At 42.7% G+C, this 22,159-nt stretch overlaps 1 protein-coding gene across 4 annotated transcripts in view; it reads left to right on the forward strand.

Annotated features, from left to right (window-relative positions):
• Positions 1-22,159, forward strand: part of LOC131688993 (cytokine receptor-like) — an 860,358-nt gene that overhangs the window by 616,969 nt on the left and 221,230 nt on the right. For all 4 annotated transcript variants that reach the window (XM_058973707.1, XM_058973708.1, XM_058973706.1 and 1 more), the window contains one exon: positions 12,552-13,732. In XM_058973707.1, coding sequence (XP_058829690.1) covers positions 12,552-13,732 — 1,181 coding nt within the window. The remainder of the gene's footprint in view (positions 1-12,551; positions 13,733-22,159) is intronic.

Genomic DNA, 22,159 nt, shown 5'->3' on the forward strand with positions numbered 1-22,159 from the left:
CGCCAACTGCGGAGAACGACACACCGCCAACTTCACGGACTGCGCTAAACGTAACGAATTCATAGCTGGTAGAAACCGTTTCCTGCAACTATCCAGAAAGCCTCCGTCGCTCGGCTACAGGCCACAAGCAAACGCGTTCCCATCTCTACCTCAGCGCCCAGAAGTAACACCACAAACACAACACAATCATCGCCCTTCGTATTCCTACCTAACTAGGAACTATACATCGCCTCCTCAGGGCAACTCACACAGCACCAATATAAGGTACGGGCAGCCTACATCTGATTTTAATTTATTTTCCTCCAATGAAATTATTGACATAATCAATGATGTTTTCACGCGGTTAAGCGCATGCACAACCAAACAAGACCAGATTCGAGCAGTTCTTGAAATTACTTCCCTCTATTGCTTTCCAAATCATGACTAGTGCGGAAGACAGGTTGAATATTGTTTATTGGAATGCGAACGGTATTCATAGTAAAAAAAACATGACTTTTTTCAATTTCTCGCAACAAATGATATCCACGTGGCCCTTATTAATGAAACTTTTCTCAAACCTAACCTAACTTTTACGCATGCCGATTATAAAGTGTATCGACTAGATAGATACGGACGTAGAAAAGGTGGCGTATCTATACTTATCAACTCTCAACTGAAACACACATTACAACCAGCTTTTCAACTGAAGGTGCTTGAAGCTATCGCTATAGATGTCGTCACATCTTCGGGGCCGATAACAATGGTGTCAGTATATAATCCAGGCTCGAACAAAGACCATTCCGCCTTTTTAGCTGATGTTAGAACATTGACCAACAGTAGAAACAGTTTCTTTATTTGTGGGGATTTAAATGCAAGACATCGACTCTGGAACTGCAGTAGAGCCAACGTAGCAGGGAACATGCTATTCGAAGAGCTCCAAAAGTGTAACTTTGTTATACACCACCCCCCAACTTCCACATATATACCCAGCGATCCAAACCGTATGCCTTCAACATTAGATCTTGTATTAACAAACTGTCTCCATGATACGACTCCCCTTCGCGTCTCGAACGACCTCACATCCGATCACCTTCCTGTGTTGTTTGAAATTAACTTCTCCGACACATAAGAAAATACCAATAGAGGAATTCCAGACTATCTTCACGCTGATTGGTTTGGATTCAAATCATATCTAAACAGCAATCTTGATATTTCAAATCTTGACTTACAATCCATAACTAATTCATTTCAAATCAACAACATGCTGGAGTATTTAACCAATCTGATTACAGAAGCACACGATCGCTATGTTCCTCTAGTCGTACCAGGAAAATATAAGCTCATCCTCCCAGACGAAATTCTGTCACTTATTCGACTTAGGAATATTAGGCGTCGTCAATGGCAACGAAACAGGAGGAACCTATACCTTAAATCAATTTACAACGAGATTTCTGTTGAAATTAAAAAAAGAATTAAGTGCCATAGGAACGAAGCTTGGTCAAAAAATTTACAGGAAATGAACAAAAACACGAATAATCGCTGTAAGCTCTGGAAGTTCACCAAACTTGTTAAAAATAAACATAACTCGATACCACCGCTATTGTTAAATGACAAGTTATTAATGACTGAACGCGAAAAAAGTGTAGCAATAGGTAACCAGTTTGCAAATGCTCATCTCGCAACTGCAAATTTGATTAGCCCATTAGAACAAGTAGTTGAAACAACTGTTAATAACTTCTTAGCATCAAGCAATACGAACGCGCTTGAACCAAGTTATATGACCAAACCAAAAGAGATCTTAAACCATATTAAGAAACTAAAAAACAACAAATCTGTGGGAATCGATAAAGTTAACAATCACTGTTTAAAAAGGCTACCAAATAAAGCATTAGTATACCTCACGTTTATTTTTAATTCGTGTTTAAAGCTGAATTACTTGTCCTCGGCATGGAAACACGCCAGGGTTATAGCGATTCCAAAACCAAATAAAGATCACAGAAATCCTCAGAATTATCGTCCGATAAGTTTACTGAGCAGTATAAGTAAAATGTTTGAAAAAGTTATATTATCTCGCCTAAACAAGCATATTTCAAGCTCCAGTATTATTCCAGACTTCCAATTTGGTTTTCGTGCTGAGCATTCAACCGTCCACCAGCTTCAAAGATTAGTGAACAATGTAAAAAGAAATCGAGATGTAAAAAAATCCACAGGTTTAGTGTTACTGGATAGCGAAAAAGCTTTTGACACGGTCTGGCACCACGGTCTGATATACAAACTTATTCAATTGAACTTTCCATGCTTTCTGGTTAGGATAATACACTCCTTTATTACGGACCGAAGCTTTCATGTGTCAGTAGGTTTGGAAAAATCTTAATCACTTAGTGTCCCTGCTGGCGTGCCTCAAGGGAGCGTATTGTCACCTGTTTTATACAATATTTTCACTAGCGATATCCCACTCATGGATGGGTGTGTAAAATATCAATTTGCGGATGATTTCGCAGTCAGTTCGTCGTCGACCGATCCTGAGGAAGTGAGGATAAACTTGCAGGCAGCTCTAAAGACCTACTATGAATACTGCACATCGTGGAAAATCAAGATTAACGAAAGCAAATCAGAATCCATTTTCTTTACGCGTTTTACTAGCCGTAAAAAAATTCCCAGAAAAAGCATAAAATTGAATAATGTCGAGATTCCTTGGAAGGACGATGTAATATATCTTGGGTTAGTTTTGGATAAAAAGTTGACATTTTGCAAACATATTCAATATTCAATTGAAAAAAGCGAGAAATTATTAAAAATACTATACTGTTTTATTAACAGAAAGTCTAAACTAAATCTAGCTAACAAGAAACTTCTCTACAAAACTGCCTTTCGCTCTATCCTCACATATGCTGCTCCGGTCTGGTCACATTGTGCATCGACGCATCGTAAAAAGCTCCAGATTATTCAAAACAAATGTTTGAAACTTATACATAACTTACCATATTGGTTTAGTACGAATGATCTCCATATATTGAGTGAAATTGAAACAATTGATCAGTTTTGTCTTCGAATCAGCAGTAACCATAATCAGAAATGTGCTAGCTCTACCTTTGATATGCTACGTGAACTGTCTTGTTAAATGTTGTGTTGTCTTAAATTAGTTATAAGGTTATCCATATAAGGTTTTTTTTTTAATTTTCCTTAACACTAGCTCAACTATTTCTTAAAATCACAATATGCAAAAGCAAATTGTAATAACATTTATATGCAGAAAGGTTATTACCGAACTCGTAGAACAAAATTATATTGAGTAATTATACTTTGTATGAACAAATTATGAATAAAAATACTACTACTGTAATAATATACGTACATGGAACTATTGAGAACCAGAGCTACAAGTCCAAAGCCCTGGTAAAGGAGGATGGTTGTGATGATCTGGGCCGCGGTCACCACGTAAAGCAAGATAGGTCATAACTTCAATTCCAAGGCGTGAAGCGACCCGTGTCGAGGGATGAGTGATCGAGGGGGTGAAAAAGATGCTCGATCGTTAACGGAGCCTGTGGGGTACCTGGGCAACCCCCACAGTAAGCGTCCCTTACCACGTTAATGCGGAGCTCTGGCGTGGCGGACATTTATTATCGCGCTACTCGTGGTTACTGAAATGGCGAACAAAAACAAAAATTATAATAAACAATCGGAGGTGCCAAACCCCTTTGCTAGAGGTGCTTTGGCGAGGTCTCCCCCCGTGGGGAGAGTAGTGGAGCGACGAGTGCTGCATCTGATAGCACCAGTGACCCCCCAGTAGCGGTAGGAAGTAGCCCTACCAACGCACTGGACGGGCCACTATCCGCGATGCGCAAAGTGGTGGAGCAGCTCGATTCAATAATTGAGTTCACTAGCGCAAAGCAAAACATAAGCAAGGAGTTAAAGCAGAGCCTCCTGGTGCTCCGGAAAACTGTTCATGTCGCAAGACAGGAACAGCAGACTTATGCAAGAGGGTGGAATGTCGGGAGAAGTCCGACAGAGAAACCCAGACAGTGGCCTCCAAGAGGGAGGGAAGAGAGAAGGTCGATACAGGCACTCAGACAGTGGCCTTCACCTTCTATGGAGCAGCCATGTCGCTCGAAGCGGCGGCCGAGTTCCCCTCGAAGGGAAAAGGCAAGGGCAATCGCAAGACGGCGTCGAACGCGAAGCGCCCTAGGAAGTCGCCAGGCGAGGGTGCAAAAAGCGACACCACACGGCGTGCAACCGTTAAGGCCAAACGCCGTTTGGTCGAGGTAAGCGAGGGCGAGAGTGACCTCGCTGGGCAGAGCGATGGTACCAGCAACCCGGCGCGACCGTGGCAGGGGGCCTAAACCCCTGGAGTCTGGTCACCTAGAAGAAGCCGGCATCGACACCGGAGGTACCGCGGCCCGCGAAGAAGGCCAAGGACAGAGGCGAGGCCTTGTGGTTAAAAACCGACAAGGACAAATACGCCGACGTCCTAAAGTCGATGAAGGCGGCCGAAAGCCTTTCGGCCCTTGGGCAAGATGTGCGTAGCGTGAGACGCACCAACACGGGAGAAATGCTTCTGGTGCTGAAGCGAGGCGCAAAATCTAGTGCGGTGTACAAGGCCTTAGCCCAAGAGGTCCTTGATTAAGGCGCCCAAGTCAGGTCGCTAGGGGCGGAAATGACTCTCCAGTGCAAGCATCTGGACGAGTTCACAACGGCAGAAGATGTCGTCGCAGCCGTTAAGGAGCAATGCGACGTAACAATCGAGCGGGCCTCTGTGCGTTTTAGAGAGGGACCCTCTGGCACCCAAGTAGCCTACCTCAGGCTACTGAAGGCGGATGCCAAAAAGGTAACCGAGAAAAGTAAGCTGAAGATCGGCTGGTCAGTATGCCCAATTAGCATACCCCAGCCGCCTTCGCTTGATAGGTGCTATCGGTGCCTTGAGTCCGGCCACAAAGCCTACGAGTGCAAGGACATAGACAGGAGCAAACTATGTCGTCGCTGCGGCGAGGAGGAGCATAAAGAGCGGGGTTGCACTAAGGCGCACAAGTGCCTTATCTGCACCGCTAAGAAGCAAGCCCATAAACATGCTATGGGCGGACCTTCGTGTCCCTTCGGTGAGGTAAATAAGAAGAAGCCGTGAACGTCACACAGCTAAATCTTAACCATTGTGCAGCATCCCAACAGCTGCTGTGGCAGTCGGTCTCGGAGTCGAGGACAGATGTCGCCCTCCTATCAGACCCGTACAACATCCCTGCCGGTAACGGCAATTGGGTGTCGGACGGGTGTGGAATGGTGGCAATCTGTACAACGGGACGGTTCCCGGTTCAAGAGGTAATACACTCCTCCGCCGAGGGTGTTGCGATTGCCAAGATCAATGGTGTGTTCTATTGCAGCTGCTACGCTCCACCAAGGTGGCCAATAGAACAGTTCAACCAGATGATCGACAGGCTCTCGTCAGACCTAGTGGGCCGGAAACCGGTAGTCATAGCGGGAGACTTTAGCGCGTGGGCAGTGGAGTGGGGGAGCCGCTGTACAAATAGCAGGTGTCAAGCGCTAATGGAGGCGCTTGCGAAACTCGATACTGTGCTAGCTAATAATGGCTCCGCTAGTACATTCCATAGAAACGGGGTGGAGGCGTGGATTGACGTAACATTTGCCAGCCCGAGTCTGGCTCCAGGCATGAAATGGAAGGCTAGACGAAGGCTAGACCCATAGCGATCATTTAGCAATCCGCTTTAGGATCAACTATGGTGTGCAGCATCCGAGGGCGGGAGATCCCTGTCAGGTACGCGAGTGGAAGTCCAATCACTTCGACAGCGAAGCTTTCACCGCGGCCCTGGGATTGGAGGCCAACACCGACAGTCTAAGCGGGGATGCGCTGGTAGCTGTTCTATCACGCGCGTGCGACGCCACTATGCCGAGAAAAACACTGCCAAGAAACGACAGATGCCCGGTATACTGGTGGAGTGCCCAGATTGCAGCTCTACGGTCAGCCTGCCTCAGAGCTAGACGTAGGATGCAAACAGCTCGCACCGAGGATGCAAGAGAGAATCGCCGTGAAGTGTTTCGAGCTGCGAAATTGGCCCTTAACAAGGCTATTAAAAGCAGCAAGAGAGCGTTTTTCGACAACCTGTGTGAGAGTGCCAACGCGAATCCGTGGGGTGACGCCTACAGGATAGTGATGGCCAAGATCAAAGGGGGCTCTTCACCCCCAGAACGGTCTCCAGACCGATTATCGAAATACTCTTCCCGTCTCGAGCCACAAGCCCCTGGCCACCTGCACTACGAGACAGTGCGGGCACGGCCGAAGCCCGGGAAGCCGCCAGGCGACCCATCGGCGTACAGACCAACCTGTCTGATCGACACGACTGGCAAACTGCTTGAGAGGATTATCCTCAACAGGCTAACCCCGTACGCGGAAGGTATGGACGGCCTGTCAAGCAACCAGTTTGGCTTTCGGAAGGGTAAGTACACAGTGGACGGTATCAACTCAGTGATAAAGACTGCCGAGATAGCGATCCAACGAAAAAGGCGAGGCATTCGATACTGTGCGTTAGTGACACTTGACGTGAAGAACGCATTCAACAGCGCAAGCTGGGATGCCATCGCGCTCTCGTAACACCGGCTTAGCCTACCGGTGGGTCTGTACCGGATCCTGGAAAGTTACCTCCAGAACCGCGTACTGCTATACGAGACCGATGCCGGTCAGAAAAGGGTTCCGATTACCGCCGGAGTCCCACAGGGCTCGATCCTAGGCCCGGTGCTATGGAACCTCATGTATGACGGGGTTCTGAGACTGAAGTTCTCTCCTGGGGTCAAGATCGTCGTAACCTTGGAGGTCTACGGGGAGTCAATCCCTGAGGTAGAACTAACCGCAGAACACGTGATCAACACGGTGGAGGAATGGATGAGCGCGAGAGGCCTGGAGCTCGCTCATCATAAGACGGAGGTAGTTATCGTCAACAACCGCAAGTCGGCACAGCATGCAGTTATCCATGTGGGAGAAGTCGCGATCACTTCACAGCGAAGTCTGAAGTCTCTCGGAGTCATTATAGACGACAAGCTGACCTTCGGCAGCCATGTCGACTATACATGCAAGAGAGTGTCGACTGCTGTTGCGGCTCTATCGAGGATGATGTCCAACAGCTCAAAAGTGTGCGCCAGTAGACGTAGGTTACTGGCAGGCGTGGCCGTATCTATCCTCAGGTACGGCGGCCTGTCATGGTCAAGAGCACTGAGGGTAACCAGTTACCTACAGAAACTGGAGAGCACCTATCGCGTGATGTGCCTCACGGTATCACACGATGCATCCTGCGTGTTAGCGAGCATGATGCCAGTCGGGCTGGTCATTCGGGAAGATGAGGAGTGTTTCGAACTACGTGGAAACAGAGGAGCCCGCGAGCGCACCAGGGTGACCTCGGTCGCCAGATGGCAGCGTGAGTGGGACAACTCCTCGAAAGGTAGGTGGACCCACCGGCTGATACCTAACATATCCAGCTGGGTGGGAAGACCCCATGGGGAAGTTCACTTCCACCTGACACAATTCCTGTCAGGCCATGGCTCCTTCCGACAGTACCTCCACAGGTTCGGGCACGCGGAGGTCCCAGCCTGTCCGGACTGCCCAGGTGTAGACGAAACTGCCGAACACATACTGTTCGTATGTCATCGGTTCGACGTCGAAAGAAGAGCAATGCTTGACGTCTGTGGCTGGGACACAACCCCTGATACCCTTATTCAGCGGATGTGTCAATCGGTGGAGAAGTGGAACGCAGTCTCGGCTAATACCATCCAGATTGCCTGTAAGCTACAGGTAATCTGGCGAACCGAGCAACAGACGACGGGCACGGCTAACTAGTGATTGGTTAGTTGGAGCGAAAAAGGCCAAGCGCAAAAAAGGGAGTGAATGGTCTGTTCATGCTGAGGCAGGTTTGGCGCAGCGACTGGCAACCGCGTAAGGGGTAAACCCAGCCACCCCGAAGCAAGACAGAAGAGCGAGTGTATAGTCGTATATGTGAAATATTTTGTTTTGTAGAAGTTGTGAGCGATATTGTGTTTTCGCGCATACCAAGTAAATTTTCTAAATTTTAAACACTATGTGTTATTTAGAGTGATTTTCAATCTATTTCCCGAATGATTATATTTTTCGATAGTGCGTGATAAAAGCTTTCAGTATCTGTACAGATATTACATCTATCCATGAATTAAAGTTATTTTTTAATAGTTTTCTATAAAATATGCGGTTGGGATAAGTTGGCGGTGACGCCCACGGGCAAGTTGGCGGACACTTTTTACAGTACAAAAATAGTCATCAAATATTTTTATTTTTGAAATTCACTCCAAAGTAAAAAAACTTTTTCTTGTATATCCCGTCAATGCAGAAAATATTAACTTTGGCCAATTTCTAGAATAATTTTGAAAATATGCATTTGAATATGGCATTCGCGTCAAAGTCAAAATGCCGGGGTATTGAGACTGAAATATATTGGCAGATGTCGGTTAATACACAGTTTTATTGAAAAGACATTCAGCACGTGCCATAAGGACCCTTGTTGTAATTGAATCTCCATTTGATTGCTTTTTTTCTGGCGTATCCTCACATACCGCCAACTTACCCCTGCCCCGGGGTAAGTTGGCGGTATGTGAGGATACGCCAGAAAAAAAGCAATCAAATGGAGATTCAATTACAACAAGGGTCCTTATGGCACGTGCTGAATGTCTTTTCAATAAAACTGTGTATTAACCGACATCTGCCAATATATTTCAGTCTCAATACCCCGGCATTTTGACTTTGACGCGAATGCCATATTCAAATGCATATTTTCAAAATTATTCTAGAAATTGGCCAAAGTTAATATTTTCTGCATTGACGGGATATACAAGAAAAAGTTTTTTTACTTTGGAGTGAATTTCAAAAATAAAAATATTTGATGACTATTTTTGTACTGTAAAAAGTGTCCGCCAACTTGCCCGTGGGCGTCACCGCCAACTTATCCCAACCGCATATTTTATAGAAAACTATTAAAAAATAACTTTAATTCATGGATAGATGTAATATCTGTACAGATACTGAAAGCTTTTATCACGCACTATCGAAAAATATAATCATTCGGGAAATAGATTGAAAATCACTCTAAATAACACATAGTGTTTAAAATTTAGAAAATTTACTTGGTATGCGCGAAAACACAATATCGCTCACAACTTCTACAAAACAAAATATTTCACATATACGACTATACACTCGCTCTTCTGTCTTGCTTCGGGGTGGCTGGGTTTACCCCTTACGCGGTTGCCAGTCGCTGCGCCAAACCTGCCTCAGCATGAACAGACCATTCACTCCCTTTTTTGCGCTTGGCCTTTTTCGCTCCAACTAACCAATCACTAGTTAGCCGTGCCCGTCGTCTGTTGCTCGGTTCGCCAGATTACCTGTAGCTTACAGGCAATCTGGATGGTATTAGCCGAGACTGCGTTCCACTTCTCCACCGATTGACACATCCGCTGAATAAGGGTATCAGGGGTTGTGTCCCAGCCACAGACGTCAAGCATTGCTCTTCTTTCGACGTCGAACCGATGACATACGAACAGTATGTGTTCGGCAGTTTCGTCTACACCTGGGCAGTCCGGACAGGCTGGGACCTCCGCGTGCCCGAACCTGTGGAGGTACTGTCGGAAGGAGCCATGGCCTGACAGGAATTGTGTCAGGTGGAAGTGAACTTCCCCATGGGGTCTTCCCACCCAGCTGGATATGTTAGGTATCAGCCGGTGGGTCCACCTACCTTTCGAGGAGTTGTCCCACTCACGCTGCCATCTGGCGACCGAGGTCACCCTGGTGCGCTCGCGGGCTCCTCTGTTTCCACGTAGTTCGAAACACTCCTCATCTTCCCGAATGACCAGCCCGACTGGCATCATGCTCGCTAACACGCAGGATGCATCGTGTGATACCGTGAGGCACATCACGCGATAGGTGCTCTCCAGTTTCTGTAGGTAACTGGTTACCCTCAGTGCTCTTGACCATGACAGGCCGCCGTACCTGAGGATAGATACGGCCACGCCTGCCAGTAACCTACGTCTACTGGCGCACACTTTTGAGCTGTTGGACATCATCCTCGATAGAGCCGCAACAGCAGTCGACACTCTCTTGCATGTATAGTCGACATGGCTGCCGAAGGTCAGCTTGTCGTCTATAATGACTCCGAGAGACTTCAGACTTCGCTGTGAAGTGATCGCGACTTCTCCCACATGGATAACTGCATGCTGTGCCGACTTGCGGTTGTTGACGATAACTACCTCCGTCTTATGATGAGCGAGCTCCAGGCCTCTCGCGCTCATCCATTCCTCCACCGTGTTGATCACGTGTTCTGCGGTTAGTTCTACCTCAGGGATTGACTCCCCGTAGACCTCCAAGGTTACGACGATCTTGACCCCAGGAGAGAACTTCAGTCTCAGAACCCCGTCATACATGAGGTTCCATAGCACCGGGCCTAGGATCGAGCCCTGTGGGACTCCGGCGGTAATCGGAACCCTTTTCTGACCGGCATCGGTCTCGTATAGCAGTACGCGGTTCTGGAGGTAACTTTCCAGGATCCGGTACAGACCCACCGGTAGGCTAAGCCGGTGTTACGAGAGCGCGATGGCATCCCAGCTTGCGCTGTTGAATGCGTTCTTCACGTCAAGTGTCACTAACGCACAGTATCGAATGCCTCGCCTTTTTCGTTGGATCGCTATCTCGGCAGTCTTTATCACTGAGTTGATACCGTCCACTGTGTACTTACCCTTCCGAAAGCCAAACTGGTTGCTTGACAGGCCGTCCATACCTTCCGCGTACGGGGTTAGCCTGTTGAGGATAATCCTCTCAAGCAGTTTGCCAGTCGTGTCGATCAGACAGGTTGGTCTGTACGCCGATGGGTCGCCTGGCGGCTTCCCGGGCTTCGGCCGTGCCCGCACTGTCTCGTAGTGCAGGTGGCCAGGGGCTTGTGGCTCGAGACGGGAAGAGTATTTCGATAATCGGTCTGGAGACCGTTCTGGGGGTGAAGAGCCCCCTTTGATCTTGGCCATCACTATCCTGTAGGCGTCACCCCACGGATTCGCGTTGGCACTCTCACACAGGTTGTCGAAAAACGCTCTCTTGCTGCTTTTAATAGCCTTGTTAAGGGCCAATTTCGCAGCTCGAAACACTTCACGGCGATTCTCTCTTGCATCCTCGGTGCGAGCTGTTTGCATCCTACGTCTAGCTCTGAGGCAGGCTGACCGTAGAGCTGCAATCTGGGCACTCCACCAGTATACCGGGCATCTGTCGTTTCTTGGCAGTGTTTTTCTCGGCATAGTGGCGTCGCACGCGCGTGATAGAACAGCTACCAGCGCATCCCCGCTTAGACTGTCGGTGTTGGCCTCCAATCCCAGGGCCGCGGTGAAAGCTTCGCTGTCGAAGTGATTGGACTTCCACTCGCGTACCTGACAGGGATCTCCCGCCCTCGGATGCTGCACACCATAGTTGATCCTAAAGCGGATTGCTAAATGATCGCTATGGGTCTAGCCTTCGTCTAGCCTTCCATTTCATGCCTGGAGCCAGACTCGGGCTGGCAAATGTTACGTCAATCCACTTACCCCGGGGCAGGGGTAAGTTGGCAGGTTTTCCGCGTCACACATTTTTGTCTATAAAAACAAAGACAATACAAAAAACACTTTGAAAAAAATCTGGATGTTGCCAACAGTCTGCCCTTTCATGCCACATGTTCTATTTTGCAAGATCTACCTACATTAAAGCGGTAAAAAATGGAAACTGAAAACACCGCCAACTAGCTTTGGTCTCCCCTATAGTCACATTTCATGTGTGGATCAGGCTTTCTAGTTATATTTCACCATTATTGTAACTTTCCTAAAATAGACATTTGAATATAGCGAATGCAGTGGTCTTATTCATATATCAAAGCACATAGAATATTGTATTATTAGAATCAAAGTAGATAGGCTGAGTGGAAATGAATCACGTGGAATCAATGAACGCAAATAATAAACCTTCGTTGCGCTTTCCATTGATTCGCGTATATTTGTTGCTAAGAAAGTGTTCATCTGTGTGCAACGAACATACAGATTGTTATCATGGACGCATGCAACCGCGTATACACGTTTGCCTCAAACATTGAACCCACGCGTACGGTGTTTTTTTTTTGAGTCTGTTGACAGCTAAGACCATAGTTGATCCATCTCGCCGACGGCGTACAGTGCTTGAATCAAACAGCTGTGTGAGTGCATCGTGTCCGTATACGAATGGAAGATACGTACCAAGCAAAATTAGTCAACGCTAGTGACGAAGGGGGGAGTGAAAGAGACAACTAGTACCACGACGCTATGTTAACCTTCCGGAAGTCGTCCTTATGGCGCACTGAACGAGCAGCCGCTGGTGTCCTATGTAACTCGACTGTACAAACGGTTTTGTGCACGTGTTTTATACAAATTAATGCGTTCGTGATTGCACATTCATTTACTGTGAAGGTCGTATCTATTATAAACTGAGAAACCTGCTTGGTGCTCATTGCACTAAGCTAAAAAATCTTTTACTGTGGATATTAAAAACTCCGTTCTATTTTTTCCAGCACCATCGCCTCCTAGGGATTTAATCTACAAAGATATACAGAATGACTCTGTGACATTGCATTGGAAAGCACCACTTCAAATTAATGGGGGTAAGATGAATTATGAAGTGTGGTACAATCATCTACATACTAAAGTATACACGGAAAACTATACACATGATGTTACATACACGTTGCGACAGTTAGAACCATTCACAAGTTATAAGATTATCGTTCGTGCTTACACTATTGGCTTTTCGAACAATTCAAATTCCGTTGACATAACGACTGAGATTGGTAAACCCGGTACTATGCATCAGCCAGGCTCAGTGGATTTAAATGATACCCGATTATCAATTGTGTGGCAAACACCTGAACGCAAAGCAGGTTGTATAGAATATTATGAACTTAAAATTAAGACAAACGTACAGAACGAAGATGCAGCAACTATAATACGCGTGAAAGGCAATCGATGTCGGCTTACAAGATCTATTTGTCAGCTTGGCACAGTAGACTCCAATCGTACCGACAAATATGAATTTTCTGTTCGCGCAGTCAACGTTATTCTTAGCCCACATGCTCCTAACTATACGATGTGGAACAAATTACATTGTAGTGAAAAATATTCATACTATTTTGATCAAGGAGTTAGCACATCACACAATTACCACACATATCCTAGTGCAGTAGAATGTGAGGTTCATGACCAGGAGGTCTCTTTTATCAATTGGACTAGAATTGATCAATACGCTACAATTATGCATGGTGAGTGGTCAAAACCTCTCGCGCATTGGTGTAACTATGGCCCTGAGCAGTCATTATTTATGATTTTCTTCCAAGTCATCACTGCATCGTCTGGTTTAGTCGTAGTAATGGCATGCACTTGCATGATTATGAAAAAGATGAAGCGTATCAAGAATATACAAGTTGTATTACCTGATGCGTTGAAAGAAATTGTTTCAGAAAATGCAGATATAACGCAAAAACACTGTTGTTTCGGTGATCACGAACATTACAATGAATCGTCGGACAATGAACCAGCGGATAACATTCGAGATGATACTCTTCTTCCATTTGCGACGCAACATAGATATGAAGAAAATAACTTGCGCGTGTCTGAGGATACAGCCAGTCTCGGATCTACAGAAGAAATGGTACCAAATGACATTGATTTGCTAACACTTTCAGATGACTATAAATCGGTGAGTATATATCATCTGCATTAGACCAGATATGATGATTATGTAATCCTGTCATGTTTTATCTTTTTTATAATAAAAATGCATAGAAAATGTACAATCTAAAAGATTTTTCCGTGGTTCCGTTGGACTAAATTGGGAACTGTTCGCCAAATTGGGGCAATGTCTATGCGAGTGTGTCTGTGTTTTCAGTACATTTATGTATTTATGATTATGTGTGTGTGTATGTATGTGTACTATTGTTATGTAATTATTTCAGCAATGATTGAATCGATCTTAACCCTTAAATACATGAATTTCTTTTTACCTTGGTACTGGAGTGGGTACGATCTACGCTTCTTGTTGGGGGCTTATATCACAAAATTCGGTATGTTGCCCAATGACAACAGTAAACATTTAAGTGTTAACAAACCTAATATCAAACGATAGATCTAACGTGACGATTTAATGCTATTGATTTGTTTCACCTTGTGATTGTTAGCTTGGGTGCATATATTTAGAAAGTTTATAGACATACCTTTCTTACAATCCATAAATTTATAAAAACCCATTCACGAACGGCAGAGATGTAAAACATAGAACGTTTTTAATCTTTTCTTCGCATTTTCCAATAGGTTAAAACAAGACCATTACATAAAGAGTATTACTTTACTGGTGTTTTAGGATCCATACAAAACCGATTTTGAAAAACAGGTAAGGGGCTGTACAATAATTACGTAAGGCTTTTTTAGAACTTTTCAACCTCCCCCTCCCCCCAGATAAGAGTTCGTAAGATTTTCGTGAACTCCCCCTCCCCCTACATAAGATCTTATCACGATTGATGTAATTAAAAAATAATATTGTTAATTCATTAAATTGTTCGATAGCGAAAACGATACTTTTTAAACTATCCAAAGTAAATTCAGGACAAAATTTAACTATACTCATCTGCAGCAATTTTGTTTGCATCGTTGTCTCGCCCTGTAGAAATTGCTGAATAACTTTTGGGAGATATTCAGAAACTCCGATTTGGTCCACATAATTTGCTTCGCTATATTCCACATCCTTTGAATCTATTTTCTTATGATGCAGAACTGAAAAGAATATATAACCTCTTCTGGTGTGAATTTATTCAGAGCTCCAATTATAACGCTTATCGTACGCATAGCTCTGACCTGGCTATCTTCGAATTTTCTTGAAGTAAAATACAGTTTACACTCTGAAACTATTCCGCCATAGAGAAATTTTCAAAAAAAAAATTGAAGCACGCTGCAATTGGCCACTGCAAACACACTGCAGTTCGAAGCCTGCCCTTCCTTGACAATGACGTAAAATATGCGCTCATTTCGTTTGAAATACAAAATGTTCATGGCACAAATAGGAAATAGATTCTTTTCTTATGAAAAGAATATTTTTTTATTGATTTCATTTTTCATACTTGTTTCATGATATTACGTAAGAAAGAACGAACCCTCCCTCCCCTTAGATAAGAATTTGTAAGATATTTTGAAACTCCCCCTCCCCCCATATGCCCTTACGTAATTAGTGTATGGCCCCTTAAAGGGTGGTTTCTTATAAATTTTGTTGCTCTAATTATATGAAATATTGTTAATTCATTAAATTGTTCGATAGCGAAAACGATACTTTTTAAACTATCCAAAGTAAATTCAGGACAAAATTTAACTATACTCATCTGCAGCAATTTTGTTTGCATCGTTGTCTCGCCCTATAGAAATTGCTGAATAACTTTTGGGAGATATTCAGAAACTCCGATTTGGTCCACATAATTTGCTTCGCTATATTCCACATCCTTTGAATCTATTTTCTTATGATGCAGAACTGAAAAGAATATATAACCTCTTCTGGTGTGAATTTATTCAGAGCTCCAATTATAACGCTTATCGTACGCATAGCTCTGATCTGGCTATCTTCGAATTTTCTTGAAGTAAAATACAGTTTACACTCTGAAACTATTCCGCCATAGAGAAATTTTCAAAAAAAAAATTGAAGCACGCTGCAATTGGCCACTGCAAACACACTGCAGTTCGAAGCCTGCCCTTCCTTGACAATGACGTAAAATATGCGCTCATTTCGTTTGAAATACAAAATGTTCATGGCACAAATAGGAAATAGATTCTTTTCTTATGAAAAGAATATTTTTTTATTGATTTCATTTTTCATACTTGTTTCATGATATTACGTAAGAAAGAACGAACCCTCCCTCCCCTTAGATAAGAATTTGTAAGATATTTTGAAACTCCCCCTCCCCCCATATGCCCTTACGTAATTAGTGTATGGCCCCTTAAAGGGTGGTTTCTTATAAATTTTGTTGCTCTAATTTTTGTTAATGTTGTTTTTGTTGTTGACATATCCACTTTATTTTTCTTTTGATTTGTTCAGTTTTTTCTACAATATTATTGTGCCAAAATATACGCTTGAACAACGTCTTCAAATTTTGGAAAAATGGCCATTCAGCCAAGAAAACTTTTCCCAATTAGCTGCCAAAATTCATTTTTAAAGCGTTTTCGTTTTTTCTTGGTGCTACACCGGTGTAGTTCAAAGAAAGAGATAGACTGATTACACCCAAATTTGAATGAGTGTAGCACCGACTACACCGGTGTAGTGCACTGTCAAAAACGAAAAAGCCATTAGAGTATGCTCATTTTAAGTGTATGGGATATTAACCTTTACGTACTCGTGATACTTTCCAGTCAAATTAGGTGCTTAATTGGTTCTATGTTTAACAGTTATCCACAATTCTCACCTGCAAACGATTGGGAATTCATTTAAGTTTCTTAAGCTGTATATATTGGTCCGATCAGATAACCGTTTCCGGATTTATACGGAAATTCCTTGGGATCTGTCATAGAGTCATTTAAGATTTTTTTTATTAATTTTTCAACGTCTAGCTTTAATTCTGGTATGCACATGATCAACACTTATATACGAATCTTTCGTAGTCTTTGGGATCATAATGGTTAGACCCGAGCATCTTGGAACCTGTTCTGGGGGACCTGAATTCGAAATGCGCTATCCCTACCAAAAGGCAGATCAAATTTTTCGGAAGCATGCGGGACATCCAGGAACCGATTCCGAGAGATTTCCCGGAACCGATCCTCAGAAACAGCAAGATTTATCAGTGGAACATTTCAACCAACATATACATGTCTCCCTTCACAACAAATCACCTCAACTTGATGATCCATGAACAACGCAATCACGTTTTAGGTTATCTGGACACACAGAGACTTTTTACGACCGGTTCCGGAATCCTGTTCTTCGCCCAAAACATTTCTGGTGACTATGCCTATCATGCGGCACATCAAATTACATCAGATTGATGATCGATGAACAAAGCAGTCACGTTTTAGGTTATCTGGATCAACGGGGTCATTTTACTATCAGTTCAGGATATTTTGAAATCCGGTTCATCGAACCATACATTTGTCATGTGGAACATTAAATGACATCATTTTGCTGATCTATGTACAGTGCTATCACATTTCAAGTTATCCAGACACACGGGGACCCTTTGCGAGTGGTTCTGGTTATTGCATGACCGGTGCTTCGAACCAAAAACTTGTGGTAAATACTCCTGCCATGTGGAACATCAAATAACATCAGCTGGTTAGGCTATGAGCAATGCAATCACGTTTTAGGTCATCTGGACAAACGGGAAACTTTATGACCGGTTCCGATTATTCTGTGATCCGGTTCTTCGTACCAAACATTTTTGGTTAATATGCCGGTCATGCGGCACAGCAAAATATATGAGCTTGATGATCTATAAACAATGCAATCAAGTTTTAGATCATCCGAACACACTGAAATATATTTACGACCACTTTCGAATATTCCGGGATCCGGTTTTTCGGACCACACATTTTACCCGTCATGTTGCACGCCAAATTTCATCAGCTTATTGATCTATGGACATTGTGATCACGGTTGAAGGTATCCGGATACACGTGGACACTCTACGACCGGTTCCGGTTATTCCCGGATCCGATTTTTTGGGTGAATAAGCCAGTCGTGCGGTGCATGAGTTTTCGGAGCACTGGTAAATCGCCAGGACGTGCTGTCGTTAGTGTCCAATATTTTTCAAAGTTTTTCAGTGCTATATAGTATATTCAACAGGAAAATAAGGTCAATCGTTTAGTAGGTAGTTTTTCCTGTTGAGTTACGTGTTAGTAAGTTGAAATATCGCGAGAAAAGTGTTATTGTGCATAGAAATTTATCGTCACAACTTTGCATTGAAGTGTGTGAAGCAAGCCGCGAAAAAATAGGCCCTTTCGTTCCGCTTAGCGCCTACAGCGCCGCCTGGACCTGAGTAACCAATGCAACAATTTCACGGACGGAGGAGAATTCTTCACAGAAATCTCATGAATTTATTTCTTCAGAGCTGGTGAGATCGTTTCATGTCATTTTCAATGCTTGCCTACCTTCATAAATATTAAACCTTTTGTAAATACGTTCCAGAATCAAAAAATATTTTTCATTCTGGAAGTGCGAATATATTGCAAATATCCAATTGATACGTGAATGTATTCGCGCGGGACTTATTGTATATGAAAGCGGCCTCAGAATGTACGTGTAGGAACAGGCATTCTTGAAATGGGTCGTTGGATGTACAATAGAGCTATCGCCTTTCATTTCCAGAGCTAAACATGTGTACATCCATCGAAGAAAAAAAAAATCATTACATAGATGCGGACAAGTTTCTTCCATAAAAGCACTGCCGGACAGTGGAAAATGGATTGAATACACACACATAATATGCCAGTCATGCGGTACATCAAATTACATCAGCTTGCTAATCTTTTAGTTTCAAATGAGAACGCCTCAATAAGCGGCCATCTTAGAAAAGGAAAAAAGCAGTTTTTTCTCACACCGTTGGAAAAATCTTCATGAAGATGAATCAATCTATTCGGATAATTGGTAGAGAACTACTGATTTTCATGAAGATTTTTGCAAGGGCGTGAGAAAAACTGCTTTTTTGTTTTTCAAGATGGCCACTTTTCCAAGCTTTCTCAGTTGTACCTTAAGGGGGATAAGAGTTTCAACGTAATAAAAAACACTTTTTTTTTGCGATTTTTTAGAAATTTGGGCGAAGCGAATTGATCGAAACTTCGGTATTTCTTTTTAATGTTTGATCCAAAGAACTAGACACCGGAATATCGGAACCTGTCGTAAAGTGTCCTCGTGTGTCCAGATGACCTAAATGTGATTTAATTTTTATGGGGTTAAGGTGCTGAAAGAAAAAAATGCTTTTTCGCGATTTTTTTTAAAAATTTGGGTGAAGCGAAGTATTGAAACTTTTGTTAAACTATGCTGTATCATTTCAATAACTTTCTGTAATTTTTCCTTGCAAAAATCTTGACAAGCGACTGGGTGTCGAAGGTTTTTGTAGAATGTCTTTGGAAAAACACGATTTGCAATTCAAAAACTCCTTAACCGATTTATTTCAAACTTTTCATACCCATTCTATGTAAAAATACCCTTGAGTTTTTAAGATAATTTTTCAATTAAAGGGGTTTTTACTCATAAAATGGCGGAAATACTATTTACAGTGGCTTCCCTTCCACCTGTTCAAGCTGTGCAGTGCACATACAATAAAAATCAAAACACTGAATATTCAAATAAAAATTGGTGCCGAGAAAACGTGATGTTTGTGTGTACTGAAATGCTAAGTAAACTCTACAGGCACGCTTGTATGCACAATGGGGTATCGCAATTTTTTTTCGATTCTCGAAGGCTTTCCCTCTCTTATTGTGACAAATGTCAAAGTAAGCTCAGATACCAAATTTCACACCATTTGGACAATTTAAGACTCCCGCCCACTTCACTTGAAATTGGTGCTATGGGAATGGAGGAAATATATGTTAAATGCTATAACTTTTGAAGTAGCAATCAGAAAATTACAATTTATACCTCTTTTAAAAGGAAATAACCTTAGTATTTGAATGAAGACATTTCTGTATCTAGAAAAATAAGGGAAAGTGGGGTACTGGCACATTTTTATTTTTTTACGTTTCTTACAAAAGAAATGTATAGGATTCGCTCAAATTTTGAAAACTTTTCCCGAGGCTTGGAGAGCCGAGTCTCATATACCAATCGACTCAGCTCGACAAATTGAGACAATGTCCGTATGTGTGTGTGTATGTGTGTATGTATGTATGTACAAAAGGTCATGTAATTATCTCAGCAATGGCTGAACCGATCTAATTGAAATTAGTTTCAAATGAAAGGCCTAACGTTGCCATTTGACACTATTATTTTTGATTTTCGATATGTTGTTTACTTTCTGAGATATGAGCGATTTTGTCAAAACACAGCAGGTTTTTTGCAAATAACTTTCGAACAATACATTATTGTCCAATAAATAGAAAGCTTGTAAAAATACCTTTCTAACAAGCTATAGATTGTCTAAATCTGTGCACGAGCGGCGGAGATATTAACCATTTTGTATTTTTAGTCCTCGCTTACCAATTTCCACTAATTAAAAATGAGATTGTTTCATACAGAGTATTGCTTTACTGGTGTTTTAGGGGCAAAACTAAACCGATTTTGAATATCGGGGTATGAAAACACATCTACGTGATTCAAAGAATTCGATGTTGAGAACATTTTGTGAATTACCTTTATAATAAATGAACTATTTCTCAAAAATCAATATATAAGTTCACTTCAAATACAAAATAATGTGTTGATAAAGAAACATTGAGTTCTAGTATTTATTCCTTGGATTAGGCATTGCGTTCAATCATGAGGTAAATGTTGGATGATATATCAATACACAGATCAACAAGTAATTCCCCTAGTAGTGAGATAAAAGATTTCTAATATAATTATACTTGTGGCGTCACCGAAAGCAACTGTATGTTTGAAGCCCACAAATCTAGCGAAAATTTATCTCTTTTGCAAAATTTAGGTTATACTGGTTGTGGCGCAAAAAATACTACTTACATTATTTATGATAAGAATGTAAGAATCAATATACCATAATAATACACCTATAAAAATAATGTCACTGCATTAACCATCATTTGCCATTCCTCACACGCCCCCCGCATCTCTCTCTCTCTCTCTCTCTCTCTCTCTCTCTCTCTCTCTCTCTCTTTCTCTCTTTCTCTCTCTGTCTCTCTTCTATCGCATCTATTTAGCTATTTCTGTATCCATTTCTAAGTTGTGTGATAAGATCTTCTGCCAATCTGAAATATTTATTAATTGTAATTGCGAAGGTTTGAGAAAACAAAACTATTTTTTGTCTGCTGCTACATCAACTCAACTTTAATTCAATTGTATTCAAAGCCTGTATCTACACTATAATTAAGGAAATTCATGGCTATATCAGAAAAATATTTGGCTTAACTGGGTAATATGAAAGTTTGACGATGAAAATTTTCAAAAGAGACATTCCACGTGCGATATTTACACTATTCGTATCTCTATTGAATTTTGAATGAAACATATGCTCAAAGACTGAAAGCTGAAGCCAGCAGGATTGAACTTGTCATCAACGTTTCGAAGACAAAATGCATGAGAGGAAGAGGTTCTAGAGACGACAATGTGAACCTCCCACCCTAGTTCGGATTGACGGTGACGAAATCGAGATGGTCGACGAATTCATGTATTTGGGCTCACTGGTAACCGACGACAATGATAACAGCAGTGAAATTCAGAGACGGATCTTGGCGGGAAATCGTGCCTACTTTAGACTCCGTAGAACGCTCCGGTCGAACAAAATTCGCCGCCGCACGAAGTTGATTATCTACAAGACGCTGATTAGATCGGTGGTCCTCTACGGCCACGAGACTTGGACTATTCTCGTGGAGGACCAACGCGCCCTTGGAGTTTTCGAACGAAAGGTGTTGCGTACCATATATGGTGGCGTGCAGATGGAAGACGGAACGTGGCGCAGGCGAATGAACCATGAGTTGTGTCAGCTGCACATTCGTTGTATTGGTACGAACTTTCATCAGAAATAACGGATCAAAGACCAAAAATATCCACAAATTAGAACCAGGAAAATAAGTCTCCCCAAGTTCCCACTCTCGATGGGGGATGCAATTACAATGTGTCTTCTAACTTATCGTCGTCCATATCTGGATATACTGAGTAGTTTGAACCATTTCTTTTTCACAGTATTGGTCTGTATATGACTTATTTATCCATATTTCCTGCACGAGAATTCGGAACGAAACAATATGAAAGCTATGAGGATGAATGGAAAGAGACTGCATTGCAATCAACTGATTGCACGGCTTTTATGCTATCGACATAGCCTAGACATTTCACACTATTTACTTCAATGCAAATAAAAACTTTGAAATATCTACCTGTCTCATTCACGAATCGCATTCTCCCTGTCGTTCTCTGTGCAAGGGGCTTGAAAGCACATGTGACCTTGTCTCACTTTACTATATTCAATTGCGCGTTAAAATACTGGAC

This window comes from Topomyia yanbarensis, chromosome 3 (assembly GCF_030247195.1).
Source record: "Topomyia yanbarensis strain Yona2022 chromosome 3, ASM3024719v1, whole genome shotgun sequence".
Taxonomy (NCBI): domain Eukaryota; kingdom Metazoa; phylum Arthropoda; class Insecta; order Diptera; family Culicidae; genus Topomyia; species Topomyia yanbarensis.